The sequence below is a fragment of the Rattus norvegicus genome, chromosome 3 (genome assembly GCF_021556685.1).
Source record: "Rattus norvegicus strain SHRSP/BbbUtx chromosome 3, alternate assembly SHRSP_T2T, whole genome shotgun sequence".
In the NCBI taxonomy this organism is placed as follows: domain Eukaryota; kingdom Metazoa; phylum Chordata; class Mammalia; order Rodentia; family Muridae; genus Rattus; species Rattus norvegicus.
In genome coordinates, this window is record NC_141536.1 from 137,151,482 (window position 1) to 137,166,283 (window position 14,802).

At 37.3% G+C, this 14,802-nt stretch overlaps 1 protein-coding gene across 2 annotated transcripts; it reads right to left on the bottom strand.

The window, feature by feature from the left end:
- Positions 1–7,741: 7,741 nt before the first annotated feature.
- Positions 7,742–14,414, bottom strand: Cst2l (cystatin 2 like). 2 transcript variants are annotated; one of them, XM_087655252.1, is made up of 4 exons: positions 13,885–14,414; positions 11,135–11,230; positions 10,259–10,372; positions 7,742–8,067 (listed from the first exon to the last, which is right to left on the bottom strand). In XM_087655252.1, the coding sequence occupies exons 1-4, from the start codon at positions 14,119–14,121 to the stop codon at positions 7,984–7,986; spliced, it is 531 nt and encodes a 176-aa protein (XP_087511378.1). In that variant the 5' UTR covers positions 14,122–14,414; the 3' UTR covers positions 7,742–7,983. The 2 variants fall into 2 exon arrangements, with proteins under 2 accessions (XP_087511378.1, XP_087511379.1); XM_087655253.1 differs by having other exon boundaries at positions 11,141–11,230; positions 13,885–14,405.
- Between the last annotated feature and the right edge of the window lie 388 nt (positions 14,415–14,802).

Genomic DNA, 14,802 nt, shown 5'->3' on the forward strand with positions numbered 1-14,802 from the left:
CTTCTCTTATTTTGGTTGTGTCAGAACTCATCAGCATCCAGCTGTCTCTGTGATACCTGTGATTCTGGGATCCTGTAATCCCGAGACCTTTTGTATCAGAGCTACTGATGATCAAGCGTTCTTAGGGTGTTGCAGTGGTGGGTGCAGAGCCAGAGCCCTGAATTTGCTCCAGGCACAGTTGCAAGCTGTGGTGAACTGGTGATTTGGCTGGGCAGTTGTTCATGTTTGCATGGTTCCTGTGGTGTTCCCAGTTATGGGGGTTGTTCAGAAAGCTGTTGTGGCCTCAGTTGTGATCTTGAGAGTGTCAGAGCTACAGTGTTTCTAGTTGTGTCTTGTCTCCTGGGAGTCAAGCTTCCTCTGTGATCCTGTGATCCTGGGCATTTCAGAGCAGCTGTGAGTCAAGCCTCTTCAGGGTTTTTTGGGACTGTGATCCTTGGCCTTTTAGAGCACATGGGAGTGGAGCTTCCTCGGGATATTGTGGGAGAGGGTGCAAGCCTGTGCTCAAGGTCTGTTCAGTGCCGTAATTCAGACTAGAATGAACCTGTGCCACTGACTGCGTAAGAGCTCCTGCCTCCCTCAATCTTGGGGTACCTAAATACTCTGGGTGTTGGACCAGTTGTTATAGCCTCCTTACCTGAGATCCCGGACATGTTAGAGCACCTGTATTTTGAATTTCCTCTGGGTGTTGTGAAACTGGGTGTGAAGCCAGCGCCCAAGGTTTGCACAGAGCCCTGTATCCTTTATTAAATATAGCATTATTAGACCGCCTATAATGAGAGGTTAAGTTGAGATTACTAGACACATGTAATTCATCTTTATTTAAAAAAAAGGAGAAGGGAAAGTGTTGAGAGCCAGCATAATCCAAGGAGGTTTTTCATATCCCAATGTATGGATAAGAAACATAGTTCCTTTTTAAAACCAGAAATATGTTTGGCAAAAGTAGTTATGGTCAGGTAACAGGTCTTTTGAAAACCTATGCCTGTACATCTTGATAACCCAACTGTCCTTACCCTAAAGTTCTAAACAAACCAGTTTCAAAAGGGAATTTTCCCACACTGCAAACATGCCCTGTTCTACTTGTGCAACGTTGATTGTTTAGTCTCATCTTATTGTGTCATGCTTTTCTATTTATTTACATTTATTTACCTCTAAATGAATCAATCTAACAAGCTACCAGTCTATCTATCTACCTAAACATCTATCATCTATCATGTACTTATCTAATGCTGTGCTTCATAATAAATTTACTTGGTGTAAGGTATCAGATGGTGCAAGATTTTCTGCCATTAATTTTTTTATCTACATGTTCTTTCCACATCGCTCTTTCATGTTAGTTATTACCTCTGAAGAATGACCTTCTGGCCAAAGTCAAACATAGTTAATGTGTGCTTATTTACTTATTCATTTATATATTTATCTTTTTATTCATTTTTAATTTTATTAGATATATTTCTTTACTAATATTTCAAACGTTATTCTTCTCCTCCTCAGTTTCCTCTCCATAAGCCTCCATCCCCTCCCATTCCCCTCACCCACATCAGTTTTCCCCCTATACATCCCTCTTATTGCCACTCCCATATTCCCCTGCACTGGGGATCTAACCTTGGCAGGATCAAGCGTGTTCCCTTCCACTGGTGCACAACAATGCTATTCTCTGCTACATATGCATTTGGAGCCCTGGGTCAATCCATGTATAGTATCTCAGTAGTGGTTTAGTCCCTGGAAGATCTGGTTGGTTGACACTGTTGTTTTTATGGGGTTGTAAGCTCCTTCAAGTATTTCAATACTTCCTCTAATTACCCCCAAGGAAGATCACTTCTAAGTTTGGGGGTTGGTTGCTACCATTGATCTCTGTATTGGACATGTTCTGGATATATCTGTCTGAAGAGATCTATATCCAGTCCTTTCAGCATGCATTTTCTAGCTTCATCATTCTTATCTAGTTTTGGTGTCTGTATATATATGGGCCACATGTGGGTCGGGATCTGAATGGCGATTCCTTTTTTCGCTGCCCTAAACTTTGCTTCCTAACCCCTCCTATGGATTTTACCACTTTTAAGAAACACTCGTAGCATCCTCCTTTTGGTTATCCTTCTTCTTGAGCTTCCTGTTGTCTGTGGATTGCATCTTGTGCTAGTCAAGCAATTTGGCTAATATTCCCATATCAATGAATGCATAACAAGTGTTTTTTTCTATGATTGAGTAAACTCACTCAGGAAGATACTTTCTAGTTCATTCTATCTGTGCATGGATTTCAAGAAGTCATTGTATTGGATAGTTGAGTAGTATACCATTGCGCAGATGTACCACATTTTTTTAATCCATTCATCTCTTGAAGGGCATCTGGGTGCTTTCCATCTTCTGGCTATTATAAATAAGTCTATAGAGATTAATCACAATAATCCCTGAAAGAATTCCAGGAAAACACAACCAAACAGGTGAAGGAGTTAAAAATAAAATAGAAGCAATAAAGAAAGCACAAAGGGAGACAACCCTAGAAATGGAAAACCAAAGGAAGAGACAAGGAGTCATAGATACAAGCTTTACCAACAGAATAGAAGAGATAAAGGAGAGAATATCATGAGCAGAAGATTCCATAGAAATCATCGACACAATGGTCAAAGATGATGGAAAATGGAAAAAGCTACTAGTCCAAAACACACAGGAAATCCAGGACTCAATGAGAAGATCAAACCTAAGGATAATAGGTATAGAGGAGAGTGAAGACTCTCAGCTCAAAGGACCACTAAATATCTTCAACAAAATCATAGAAGAAAACTTCCCAAACCTAAAGAAAGAGATGCCCTTAAACATACAGGAAGCCTTCAGACCTCCAAATAGATTGGACGGGAAAAGAAACTCCTCCCATCACATAATAGTCAAAACACCAAATAGACAAAATAAAGAAAGAATATTAAAAGCAATAAGGGAAAATGGTCAAGTAACATATAAAGGCAGATCTATCAGAATCACACCAGACTTCTCACCAGAGACTATGAAGGCCAGAAGATCCTGGACAGATGTCATACAGACCCTAAGAGAACACAAATGCCATCCCAGGTTACTGTGTCCTGCAAAACTCTCAATTAACATAGATGGAGAAACCAAGATATTCCATGACAAAACCAAATTTAAACAATCTTTCCACAAATCCAGCACTACAAAGATAGTAAATGGTAAAGCCCAACATAAGGAGGCAAGCTAAACCCTAGAAAATTCAAGAAACTAATCATCTTGGCAACAAAACAAAGAGAAGAAAAGCACACAAACATAATCTCACATCCAAATATGAATATAACAGGAAGCAACAATCACTATTCCTTAACATCTCTCAACAACAATAGTCTCAACTCTCCAATAAAAAGAAACAGATTAAAAAACTGGATATGCAATGAGGACCCTGCATTCTGCTGCCTCCAGGAAACACACCTCAGAGACAAAGACAGATACTACCTCAGAATGAAAGGCTGGAAAACAACTTTCCAAGCAAATGGTCGGAAGAAGCAAGCTGAAGTAGACATTCTAATATCGAATAAAATCGATTTTCAACTATAAGTCACCAAAAAAGTTAATGAAGGACACTTCAAGTTCATCAAAGGAAAAATCCATCAATGTGAACTCTTAATCCTAAATACCTATGCTCCAAATACAAGGGAACCTACATACATAAAAGAAACCTTACTAAAGCACAAAACACACATTGCACCTCAAGCAATAATAGTAGGAGATTTCAAAACCCTACTCTTCTCAATGGACAGATCTTGGAAATATGAATTACACAGAGACATAGTCGAACTAAGAGAAGTCATGAACTAAATGGACTTAACATATATTTACATAACATTTTATCCTAAAGCAAAAGGATATACATTCTTCTCACAACCTCATGGAACTTTCTCCAAAATTGACCATGTAATTGGTCATAAAACAGGCCTCAACAGATACAAAGAGATGGAAATAATACCATGCGTCCTACCAGACCAGCATGGGCTAAAGCTAGTCTTCATTAAAAATAAAGGATGAACCGCCACATATACATGGAAGGTGAACAATGCTCTACTAAATGATAACCTGGTCAAGGAAGAAATAAAAAAAGAAATTAAAGACTTCTTAGAATTTAAAGAAAATGATGGTACAACATCCCCAAACTTATGTGACACAATGAAAGCTGTGCTAAGAGGAAAACTCATAGCTCTGAGTGCCTGCAGAAAAAAACAGGAGAGAGCATATATCAGCAACTTGACAGCACACCAAAAGCTCTAGAACAAAAAGAAGCAAATTCACCCAGGAGGAGTAGAAGTCAGGAAATAATCAAACTCAGAGCTGAAATCAACCAAGTAGAAACAAAAAGGACCATAGAAAGAATCAACAGAATCTTAAGTTTGTTTTTTGAGAAAATCAAAAAGATAGATAAACCCTTACCCAGAATAATGAGAGGACACAGAGAGTGTGTACAAATTAACAATATCAGAAATGAAAAGGGAGGGTTGGGAGGGGAACACCCATAAGGAAGGGGAGGGGGGAGGGGGATGTTTGCCCGGAAACCGGGAAAGGGAATAACACTCGAAATGTATATAAGAAATACTCAAGTTAATAAAAAAAAAAAAAAAAAAAAAAAAAAAAAGAAATGAAAAGGGAGACATAACTACAAAATCAGAGGAAATTCAAAAAAATCATCAGATCCTACTACAAAAGCCTATATTCAACAAAACTTGAAAATCTGCAGGAAATGGACAATTTCCTAGACATATATCAGGTACCGAGGTTAAATCAGGAACACATAAACCATTTAAACAACCCCATAACTCCTAACGAAATCGAAGCAGTCCTTAAAGGTCTCCCAACCAAAAAGATCACAGGTCCAGATGGTTTACTGCAGAATTCTATCAGACCTCATAGAAGACCTCATAACAATACTATCCAAACTATTCCACAAAATTGAAACAGATGGAGCACTACCGAATTCCTTCTATGACGCCACAATTAATGTTATACCTAAACCACGCAAAGACCCAAAAAAGTAAGAGAACCTCAGACCAATTTCCCTTATGAATATCTATGCAAAAATACTCAATAAAATTCTGGCAAACTGAATGCAAGAGCCCATCAAAACAATCATCCACCATGATCAAGTAGGCTTTATCCCAGGCATGCAGGGATGATTTAATATATGGAAAAACGTCAACGTGATCCATTATATAAAGAAACTGAAAGAACAAAACCACATGATCATTTCATCAGATGCTGAGAAAGCATTTGACAAAATTCATCACCCCTTTATGATAAAGGTCCTGGAAATAATAGGAATTCAAGACTCATAACTAAACATAGTAAAAGCCATATACAGCAAACCAGTCGCTAAAATTAAACTAAATGTAGAGAAACTTGAAGCAATCCCACTAAAATCAGGGAGTAGTCAAGGCTGCCCACTCTCTCCCTACTTATTCAATATAGTTCTTGAAGTTCTAGCCAGAGCCATCAGACAACAATAGGAGATCAAGGGGATACATATTGGAAAAGAAGAAGTCAAAATATCACTATTTGCAGATGACATGATAGTATATTTATGTGATCCCAAAAGTTCCACCAGAGAACTACTAAAGCTGATAAACAACTTCAGCCAAGTGTCTGGGTATAAAATTAACTCAAATAAATCAGTAGCATTCCTCTACATAAAAGAGAAACAAGACGAGAAAGAAAGTAGGTAACCAACATCATTCATAATAGTCCCAAATAATGTAAAATATCTCGGTCTTACTTTAAGCCAGCAAGTAAAATATCTGTACATTAAGAACTTCAAGCCTCTGAAAAAAGAAATTGGATTATACCTCAGAAGATGGAAAGATCTCCCATGCTCATGGATTGGCAGGATTAATATACTAAAAATGGACATTTTACTAAAAGCGATCTAAAGATTCATTGTAATACCCATCAAAATACCAGCCCAATTCTTTGAAGAGTTAGACAGAGAAATTTGAAAATTCATCTGGAATAACAAGAAGACCCAGGATAGCTAAAACTATCCTCAAAAATAAAAGGACTTCTGGGGGAATCACTATATCTGAACTCAAGCAGTATTACAGAGCAATAGTGATCAAAACTGCATGGTATTGGTATTGAGACAGACAGATAGACCAGTGGACTAGAAGTGAAGACCGAGAAATGAACCCACACACCTATGGTCACTTGAATTTTGACAAAGGAACCAAAACCATCTAATGGAAAAAAGATAGCATTTTAAGAAATGAGTACTGGTTCAACTTGAGGTCAGTATGTAGAAGAATGCAGATCGATCCATGAGAATCATCCTGTCCATAGCTTAAGTCCAAGTGGATCAAGGACCTCTGCATCAACCAGATACACTCAAAGTAATAGAAGAAAAGTGTGGAAGCATCTCGAAGACATGGGCACTGGAGAAATTTTCCTGAACAATACACCAATGGCTTATGCTCTAAGATCAAGAATCGACAAATGAGATCTCATAAAACTGCAAAGCTTCTGTAAGGCAAAGGACACTGTGGTCAGGACAAAATGACAACCAACAGATTGGGAAAGGTCTTTACCAATCTTAGAACTGAGAGAGGGCTTATATCCAAAATATACAAAGAACTCAAGAAGTTAGACTTCAGGGAGAAAAATAACCCTATTAAAAATGGGGTTCAGTGGTAAAAAAGAATTCACAGCTGAAGAATGTCAAATGGCTGATAAACAGGTAAAGAAATGTTAAACATCTTTAGGCACAAGGGAAAGGCAAATCAAAACAACCCTGAGATTTCACCTCACACCAGTGAGAATGGCTAAGATCAAAAACTCTCGTGACAACAAATGCTGGCTAGGATGTGGAGAAAGAGGAATACTCGTCCATTTTCGGTGGGATTGCAGACTGGTACAACCACCATGAGCTCTAGGCAGGTCTCTGTGGATAGCCAGTGGAGAGAAAGTGGGTTCCTACCTGTGAGCTTAGGTGGAAGAGCCCTTCTGGCAGTCCAGCACTCTGCCAGCATGTTTTGGATCCAAAGGCTGTGGACAGTCTCATCACTGGGTACAGACGGAGCTATACACAGATGTTTATATATTTCAAACACGTTGGATTGTATGATTTTACTTTAGATATCCATATGGGTACAGAATATAAATTTTCCCTCCAGTATCCTCAGATCATGTATAATTCTTAAAATTTAAAAATAGAATCAGCATGCATATTTATATATAACACATCTGTGATATGCACTGTATGGGAAAGACCATCTAGCACATTAGTTCTGTGCATACACCTGTTGAGATTTTTCTCCCAGAGAACACTAGTTTTACATTATCCTATCCAGAAGAGAGATTATTCTTTTTCTCTAAAGGTTTAAAACAACAGATCTGATACAAAGTCGACCCTGTGAGGGATTCTCTGTGATTCCTTGAGCTATAAATAGATGGATAGTAACAATGGGCTGGCTGGGATGTTGTGAATGTTAGTCAACCACATAAGTTAGTTAGATGTAATTGTAACTTTGCTGTTCTAACTACAGTGCATGTCTTCCTTGAGATAGAAGATTATCTACTATATTTTGATCTTTTTATATAGAAAGTCAGAATCTTCATTCATACAGAAGGAACTACGTGTGTCTGTGAAATGTGGACATTATCACAGAGAATACAGCATACTTGACACAGACTTGTTGATAAGAGCCTCACGGTTCTTTGCATTTGATTCCATCTACCCACATTGCAGTTGTTCTCAGACAACAACTCAAGATGAATGGCAGTACTTTTATTGAGCAAAGCATAGGTTTGTCATGGCAGGCTTACAATGGTTCATTTCAAAGAAGTGTGTGAAATGTAAAAGCAAGACAATTATTCACGTGTACATAACTGGACTACATGTCTCTGTGACTCCTGGCATCCATACTGAAGTGTGATTCCATATTAGATTTCCAGAACTAGGATTAATGTCTGCAAGTGGTGGGTAACAGCCCAGTCAGTCTTAGAGTCTCATTTGGTATAACAATTGAATCTTACATGATGTATATTTTGCTCAATATAATCAGGATACAGTTCAAAGTAGCATATTTCTCTCTAAAAATGGAAAGAAATATAGATCATTAGGGATCTTAAAAAATGGAATATAGTCATCCTGATAACTGAAGTGGAAATGGTAACCATGTAAATGGCACACGGGTCATTTCAGTGTCCTTGGGTCCCTGGATATTCAGCATAACTCTTCAGTGGACAATGATCATTGCCCCAATTGTTTATAGTCCACAAGATTTTATGTGCACAATCAAGAACTCATGAGATCCTGAATCCTTATACACAGTGCAGGAGTCCACAGGGTCAGGGCCCATCTAGTTCTCGACATTGATAAGTCATTAAGTGTGGCACATGGAAAAATCAAAGAATAGAATATTGATGTGAAAATAGGTGATACAAATATTTGAGAAAATAAGTGCTGCTAACCCAGTATGTAGTATCACAGGAACCCAATGTGTAAGACACCATCTGGTGGGAGAAGCAGGATTTCAGCAAGAGTGATTAAATCAGGAAGATGTGTCAGATCTTTTATGTGCATGGGGCCAACCACGTAGGTTGCTGGCAAGCAAGTACATTTTCGGGAGATGGCCCACCATTTTTCATAGCTATGATTGGTGTGCTCTGAATGGCATAGGTCCATCCCAAAATAGCTTCTCACTTCTGATATTGCTTTCCTGCCACTAATACTACTTAATAATTTCTGGGTATCATCTCACAATATTGAACACAGATTATTCAAATCAATATGAAGTCGTGCTTTTACATAATAGTGCTGTTTAGATGAAATAATGACTATAGAATTCTTGATTTGATTCAATAATTTAAGAAAGAAATTTAAGGAGATGGTTTTTGTTGTTTTCCCAGAAAAATGTAATAAAGTTAAAATCAAGAATAGAGGATGCACCTCCTCATAGTAAAATTAATTAATTATAATGAATGAAACTAACTTTAAAAATTGAAGTAAGAAGAGAAGGAAATTTGGGACATACTTTAGATCAATGAAAGACATTAATTGTAGGTAATATCCATTGCTGATGTTACCAATGTGCACTGTAATTTAGCAAGGCCATGTGAAACTGTTGTTTTAAACTTATAGTGAATTTATAGAGTGAAATACTACTTTGAACTGACTATCTACAACCTTCTGTAACTCCTTTCTTTGAAATTTTATCTGTGAGGCAAATTCTTAAATACCTTTTGTCCAAAAAGCTATAAAATGCTGTAAGAAAAATAAAGAGTAGTGTGTAGCTGTCATTTTATCTTCTCTATTCATAAAATGTTTATGTATTTAGAGTGTATATATGTATATCTGTCTGTCTGTTTGTGTGTATGTACATACATATGTATGCTTAATAATTTCTATTATTAACATGTATGTCTATATGCTGACATGTGCACATTTGAAGTTGAATGGTTGGCATCAGCCAAATGCGTACATGTGTGTGTGTGTTTGTGTTTGTGTGTGTGTGTGTGTGTGTTTGTGTGTGTGTATGCTTGTGTGTGTGTGTTTGTGTGTGTGTGCGGGGGTGTGTGTGTATATGTGTGTGTGTATGCTTGACATTATTTTTGCTCTTTTTCTTTTTTTCTGACTCACAAACTTTAATGAATTCGTAAGCTATTAACTGTCTATCAAGAGATTCCCCAAGTAAAAGCACCCAAGTAACTAAGTTTCTCTTCCCAATACTCTCCTAAAAGCAGGAATCAAAAGTCAGAAACCATTAGCTTCTGGAACCAGAACAGTAAGAGATAGTTAATGGCCAGAGATCATGAACCATTTGTCTTCTTATAACCACCCCTCATCAGTACCTTAATGATGGGATGGGACCTTTACAAGTACACACTGCAAATGAGGGTGACGTTGGGAGTAAAAGACTCTCCTCTGACAAGCAACCATCTCCACAACTCTTTATAGTCTGTCAATGAGCAAAAATTCAATCCTACCCTTTGTAGTAAAGTTCCAAGTAAATGGAGAATATTGTTATGAAATCTTCCTCCTCTTCTGTGCACAGTGCTACTTTTGAGGAATGGAGGCACTCAACAAGTGTATCTGTTTTATTTATTGATAATCTCCACTTTCTCTCTTCAAATGTTTGCACATGATCTTTTCCTGTGCACTTAATTTATACTACCTTGCCAAAAGCATAAAACACTAGTACAAAACCCTTCTCAGATATTATATATTGGTCCTAATTTTCACAAGATTCTTTCAACAAGAGGGGTCACTTAGTGTTCATACCTTCAGCTGTTCTGTTTGTTCTTCGAAGGGACAGTTGACCAGTTTAGATAGGAGCTTCCTGCATCTGACACTTCCAGGCAATGTTATATAGTATATTGTTACTCCAGGAGTCCGCTTTAGAAAAGGAACAGGATTAATAGCATCAGTTCTCATTGGTAAGTTTCTCTTTTCAGTAACCTTTTGTAACTAAAATAATTAGTTTATCATTTGTTTTAGCATTCTTTAGCTTCATGGATCATTCCTCACACAACAAATAACTCATCTTTGTAGAAATTGATGCTCAAACTACTGGTTCTTTGACTTATGGCCATTTTTTATGAGTTGTCTTTTGCTGTTGAAGAAGAAAGATACAGGACAAAAGAGAAAAAATAAATTCCATTCAATGTAGTTAGGAATGAAAGGATTATATCTGAGAGTTATGGTGCTGCCAGAAATTACTCTATACATATGGAAAAGTTTAAGTGGCAGCCATGGTTGCCTTTGTCCTGTTTGGGGCTCTTTTCTTTCATGGTCACATGGAAAGCTGCTGAAGCTCAGGTTAACTAATTATCATCTCCAAAGGAAGTCCTTGAAAAGGGTCCTCTAGTCCAGAGAGGAACACCAACTTACAAAAGGTTTTCTGCTCAGTATGAAGAGTTTAATGGCAAACACTTCAACATTTAAGTTTATGATTTGTGCGCATATCCTTACTCTAATACACAAGTTCATGTATATTCATCCCCAGGTCTAGCCCTTCATAAATAACTACATTTCTACATATTTCCCTCCAATACACACATTTTTTCAAAATATCCATATATCTATACAAATGCATGACCATAGTACCTCTGCCACCCTGCCAACTTGTCAGGAAACAAGGCATTACCAAATACGCACTCTTACGTAATAGGATTCCCTCTCGAAATTACATTTGTAGAAGTCAATCTCAATCCTTCTACATTTGGTTTTAACCACTTCAATTTCACCAAATCCCTATGAAGAAAAGAACACAATTGTTGTGTGGTTCTGTATTTTCATTTACATGTATGCTTTAATTTACTTTTGTAGCTAACACTTTTATTTTGGATCCATGTCAATATGATTGCCATCTGAACACACACACACACACAAACTACTTCCAACAGGATGATTTTCAGAACCTTTTTTTTGTACATCTTTATAAAATAGAAGGAATGGGACACCCAAGGTGAAGGCTGGGACTAACATGTTTCAATATTGTTAGTAAGGTAGAATCAGCCTGTAAGAGAAACCATAAGGACAGGTAAGAACCATTGCCAGTACATGATCTACTCTGAGAAGAAGGGAAGGCTTTAGAATGCAGCATGAAGTGAATGATCCTATTGATTTTGGGATAAGAGGTAGTCACACTTTGTAACTCTAAAAAGGTTTCAGGCTGGTTTTGTCACCTAATGATCACCATTAGTAGCTACATTTAACACAGAGCATCGGTTTCATTTGTTTTCCTACTTTACTTCCTTCAGTGGACAGCAGAATTTGGAATGCTTCACACAAGGGGAAAATTTTAGGTCAAATAAATAGAGCCTGTGAGTGTCTCAATTCTAAATTTGATCACTGATGCTAACATATCTCTCGGCATTTTAGTCACTTGCTTGTGCAGGTAACAAATAGGAACTTATATATTCATTGCAGAGGGAATCTCAGATATATTTCCTGGAGGATAACAAGCTGAAATATAGAATTTGTCCTTTGAAACCATGATTAAGGACAATTGTCCCTCGAGTATCCTTTGTCTACAATTTGACTCAGATACACACTGAAAAATAGGTATCTTTGTTATATGTTTGGATTGCACATTTTGCTTTTTTTAGTTTTATAATTTTAATATTTACTCAGGTTTTGGAAAGTGGTGTATTTGTGCCTTGACTAACAAATCTACTGACAGTTGTATGTTGCAGGGGTTGACACTAAATTGCTGAACGATGTAGCATACAAGGTGTTCATACTTCATAGTTGGTGACTAGTTCCATGGAACATAGGTCCTAATGTATTATTTTTTTTTCAAAATTAGGACTCTAGTTCCTTAGTGGTGCTCCAAGAACATTCCAAGGTCACTGTGAAAAAGGATATAGAATCTCCAGGTTAATTTGTTAATACAAGTCTACAAATTCCGTGCTGGTAATTGCTCAGATGAATTTACCTGAACTTTAGAGGTCTCCACACAAATCGAAATTTGGCTCATTCTGCATGGTGAATTGGTAAGAAGGACACATATGCACGTTTGGAAATATACCCTTAAATTCTTTTTCTGTAGGTTCTCACTTAGCACATTTAACATCTAGGAAGTCTATGGCATCACTGAGTGATACCATTTTTTTTTGTTGTTTTTTGCCACTGTCAACCAATTTTTTTGGATAACAGCATCTTCATCCGGCATGGAATAAATGATCGTTTTTTACTGTGGGATGGAATCTTTCTCAACATACATATTAGAAAACCACCTCAAGTTGTGTACATAAAGCACAGCTGAACAGGGAATGTGGGAGCCATAGTCTGCCCTAGGTGTATATGTCAGTGGTCATCTACAAGAAGGAAATAAGTGGGATATTATCAGAGCAAGTTCTATGACTCTTCATTTTCCTGATAGGAATATTTACCATATAGAAAGTCCCATTGTGTGCTGAAGTACACAAATTGTTATTATCAAGAGATTCAGAAAAACATATTGACATAAACACACATACCAGGAGCCCCTTGCACTAAATGACAGTGAGAAGGATGAAGCAAACATGACTACATGTAACAGTGGACAGAAGCGAGGCAGGATCAACAAGGATGCTATGAACCCATAATCAGTAGTATGAGGGAAACTTCATTTCCCATAATAATACTTAGAATTATGCTGTCTAGAGATTGTAGTAAGGAACGATGCAATTAATAAAGCTGAAATACCAATTTTTTTCCCATATCCCCATCGACATAAAAAGATATTTATGTAACCAAAGGCATCTATGACCTCCATATATACACTGACATACTTGCCCCAAACAATACACACGTACAGACACACACACACATACACACACACACACACGTACAGACACACACACACATACACACACACACACACACACACAAACAGAAGTACTTGAAAGAGTTTGAAAAATTCCTTCTTCAATAATAAATGTTCGTGTGTCTGTTTGTCCTATTTTATGGCCTTTCATTTAACAGTGTACATTGGCATCTGGTATTAAATGTCATTTAGACAAATTAGAGGATACTTTATGCTAACTGTGAAATAGAACCGCATCGGTTCCTATTTACTATCAGCAAATTTAAACATTATAAGATGCAGAGCTCCCACTGTATACTAGTACTTTTCGTTGTGCAGCATTTCTGGTATGTGTGTGGATACTATCTGTTAGGAGTCCTTTGAATTCAGGTATAAATAATGAAATTCTGTGGATACACTTTAGTAATAAGAATGCGTTATTTCATTTGTACTGTGATGAGACCTTCCTTTTGCCATCTGTTTCAGAAAATTAATATTGTATATTGGAGATATACAAGCATGGTTACAGAAAAGATTGTAGTAATAGACTAAAAAAATGGTTAGTGCTACACATGGACTTATCAACAGTGTCTCTCACTCTGGTAGAAGTACTTACCCATGTGATCATGGTGAATGACTGATTTTTTATGTTGCTGAGATATGGGTCATCACTGTACTTGTTGTAAAGATATTTGAACACATCATATACATCATTCAGCTTGTTTTTTTCCATGAAGTTTCTCGCAAACATTTCAATACGTTCACAGATTCTTTTTGCAGTTACATCGCTGAAGTTCAGACACAGGACAAAGTTGGCCAGTAAAAACTGTGTGCCACATAGGGTTTTGCACATTTTCTTCTCTGATATGGAAGGGGAACTTCAGAGGAGAAGAGGTTTCAAGATGCCTGGGCAGGAAGCACACATCTTTTACCTTAAATGATGAACCTCCTATTTAGCCACACCTTCCGAATGCAATCCTCTTTTGTTTACCTCACTATTCTGATTCTTGCCAACTTCAAGCCCTTAAGTACACTAGTTACCTCACCCATACCCATTTAGGATTTCTGCCACTTGTCTGGCTTCTCAGCTTAGACCTTCCTATCACTAGACCTTGCTCTCCTCCTCTGCTTTCCAATATTGAATTCTTTTGTTTTTCTGAGTGGTAAAACTTTTATTGGCCCTGAAAATCAAAGTAGAAATTCAATTCTTATTTTCCTCAGAACATTCTAAATGGCACTTTTGAGTTACCTCTATCATCATAGTTCATGGGTATTCTTGAGCCCTTGCTTAATATCCGGTGTTCCTCCCTGGGCTCTTCTGTTATATGCTGTAATGATTTAATTCTCAAGTTTCTGGAGAAGTTTTTTTTTTTTTTTTTTGCTAAACATACTGTGGTAGCCATTATTGTGGAAAGCTTAGAGTGCTAGTTTTTCAGGACTCCTAAAAGTCTCGTATGAATTTAGATGACACAAGTCACAAGCTCCTAAAGGATCTTTTTAGGCCAAACATCTGGTATCTAGTGATAGAGCCTGG

Bases quoted from the DNA above. Each gene is read 5' to 3' on its own strand.
- Cst2l (XM_087655252.1), bottom strand. From the start codon at position 14,121: ATGTGCAAAACCCTATGTGGCACACAGTTTTTACTGGCCAACTTTGTC. The intron at 11,231-13,884 runs GTAAGTACTTCT...TTTTCTTCATAG, and splicing joins CATTCACCATGATCACATGG to GGATTTGGTGAAATTGAAGT. The intron at 8,068-10,258 runs GTATGAACACTA...TTCCATTTTTAG, and splicing joins AACAAACAGAACAGCTGAAG to AGAGAAATATGCTACTTTGA.